The sequence below is a fragment of the Poecilia reticulata genome, linkage group LG10, assembly GCF_000633615.1.
Source record: "Poecilia reticulata strain Guanapo linkage group LG10, Guppy_female_1.0+MT, whole genome shotgun sequence".
In the NCBI taxonomy this organism is placed as follows: Eukaryota; Metazoa; Chordata; class Actinopteri; order Cyprinodontiformes; family Poeciliidae; genus Poecilia; species Poecilia reticulata.
Genome location: NC_024340.1, coordinates 2,922,157 through 2,924,130, shown reverse-complemented (window position 1 = coordinate 2,924,130; position 1,974 = coordinate 2,922,157). Strand labels below are relative to the sequence as shown.

General features: G+C 43.1%; 1 protein-coding gene across 1 annotated transcript in view; it reads right to left on the bottom strand.

Annotated features, from left to right (window-relative positions):
- Positions 1–1,974, bottom strand: part of gria1a (glutamate receptor, ionotropic, AMPA 1a) — a 58,507-nt gene that overhangs the window by 43,049 nt on the left and 13,484 nt on the right. The window contains exons 4-5 of the mRNA XM_008419590.2: positions 1,417–1,575; positions 350–598 (exon numbers count right to left, since the gene is read on the bottom strand). Of these exons, the coding sequence (XP_008417812.1) occupies positions 350–598; positions 1,417–1,575 (408 nt within the window). The remainder of the gene's footprint in view (positions 1–349; positions 599–1,416; positions 1,576–1,974) is intronic.

Genomic DNA, 1,974 nt, shown 5'->3' with positions numbered 1-1,974 from the left:
TAGTGAATATAACAGCAATTCTCTTCGCTTCTCAGCGTACGTGCCAAGCGGCTACGTCTGGCCCCAGGAGATCAAGAAGGCCTCACAGCCGGGCCACCATTACCATTCCCTTGGCCAAATATTACATTTCTAAACTCAATTGTTGATGTCATATCCCATGATGATCACAGCTGAGTAATATTGCCTGCAGGTTTTGTTTACTAGCCGTGATGTCACATTTGATACTGGGGATTTYTCCTATGACTTAATGTGAACTTTACGCGACAGAATGAGACCTAATTTGTTCAGCCAGCCCTGGCTCAGGAGCTGTTAGCCAATGTGCCAGTCAAGGATTTCTTCACGTCTATGCAGAGTTGGGGTATTCATGCCTCTGTGTGTGTGTGTGTGTGCGTGTGTGTGGAGTGTTGTGTCTCTGCGCACGAGTGCAGACCTGCTGCAAGGCTCTCTGGATGTCTATGCCCTGTCCCCAAGGGGCTGGCGGGTTGGCGAGACACTCTCCAGCGTTGCCGCGGCGAGAGATGTCTATCCTCTGTCTCCTCAGGTACTGGAAGGCTGTGGACATGACTTTCACCCCGTCGTATGTCAGCGCGCCCATGTACTGCAAACGGATCATCCAAACAGACGCGAGGTTTGCGAAAGGGTAAAAAGAGCCAAGATGGCAACTGAGACGTGAACTTACACCTCAACATGAATTCTGTGTATTCCTCGTATATTGAAATCTCACCCTATTCATTTGTCGTGCTCAAAGCATCACTAAAGAGGCCTCCGTGTTTGATTTGCAATTGAAAATCTTTGCAGGTGGAAGCTGTTTTAATTTGGCTGAACATCAATCACTAGCTAGAATCTCAGATCTGAACCAGCAAATTTAGATAAAATATATATATATATTAAAAAAAAGAAAAATACAGATTCAAAGCCTTTCGTAACCTTTATATGCTGCTCMCAGTTAAAATGTTATAGGAAAAATGGAGAAGCACTGAAAAATGCCCAAGAAATTATAAGTGGCTGACTTTTAACCTGATCAGATTTGTTTTTCTCATCAATGAGCAAACGATGCTAACAAGAACTCGGCCCCTATAGGCTCTCTGCAGATAACAGGAAGGCTAAACAAAGAGTAGCTCTGTTATAACCTTGTGTGCTTTCAATGTGTTAAAATCCAAAATGTGAAGTGTTGCTCTCATATATAATATTCAAGATTTTCAATGGAAATCATAAGAGAATAACATCGTTTTTACAATCAAAACTTGTATCATAAACACTGATCAAAAATTTGTTGAATCTCTTGTCAATACCTTCTGCTGTAGGTAATCTTACTTGGTAACAAAATCATGCACTTTGTGCTACGATGTAACTTTTTAATTCTGAAAAACATACAGTACAAAAGTGTTAATTAAAAAAACAACAACTGTGTGTTACTTTGAGTCCAGTCTTGGGCATTTTGGAGTCTTTGTTGTCAAACTCCATCCACTGCTGGACGATGCGGCTCACGCTCGGCTCGGAGTTGTTAACGAGCTGAAAGCCCGTGATGTTGGCGCCGCCTTTCCTCAGGTCTGTCAGRTCAATGTCCAGGAAACCCTGTGACCGACAGCAACACAGACTTAGAAGTGAAACGATGAYACYGAGGTAGCTCCSAAGACAGGAAATGAAGGGCACTCAGTGGGGTGTGGGGTGAAACATGGAACAAGGAGTGGCTTGTAGCTGGCAGTGCTAAGAGGTTACAAGATGATGCTATTTATATCATTTACATGAGAAAAGTGATGGCTAGTGCTGCACATTTAAATACTTTTATKCATTTTGGTTTTGTAAACGTCGATATACAAGCGGTTTTCCTGTAACTTGAGGTTGTTTCTCCAACATTAGCACAGCTGCTTCAAACTGCCAATTTCGAACTTGTATGCGCAGCACATACACGAGCCTGACAGACAGCAATTCGGCACCTCCGGTTGGTTGTTTCTGACTGCAGTAGAACCACAG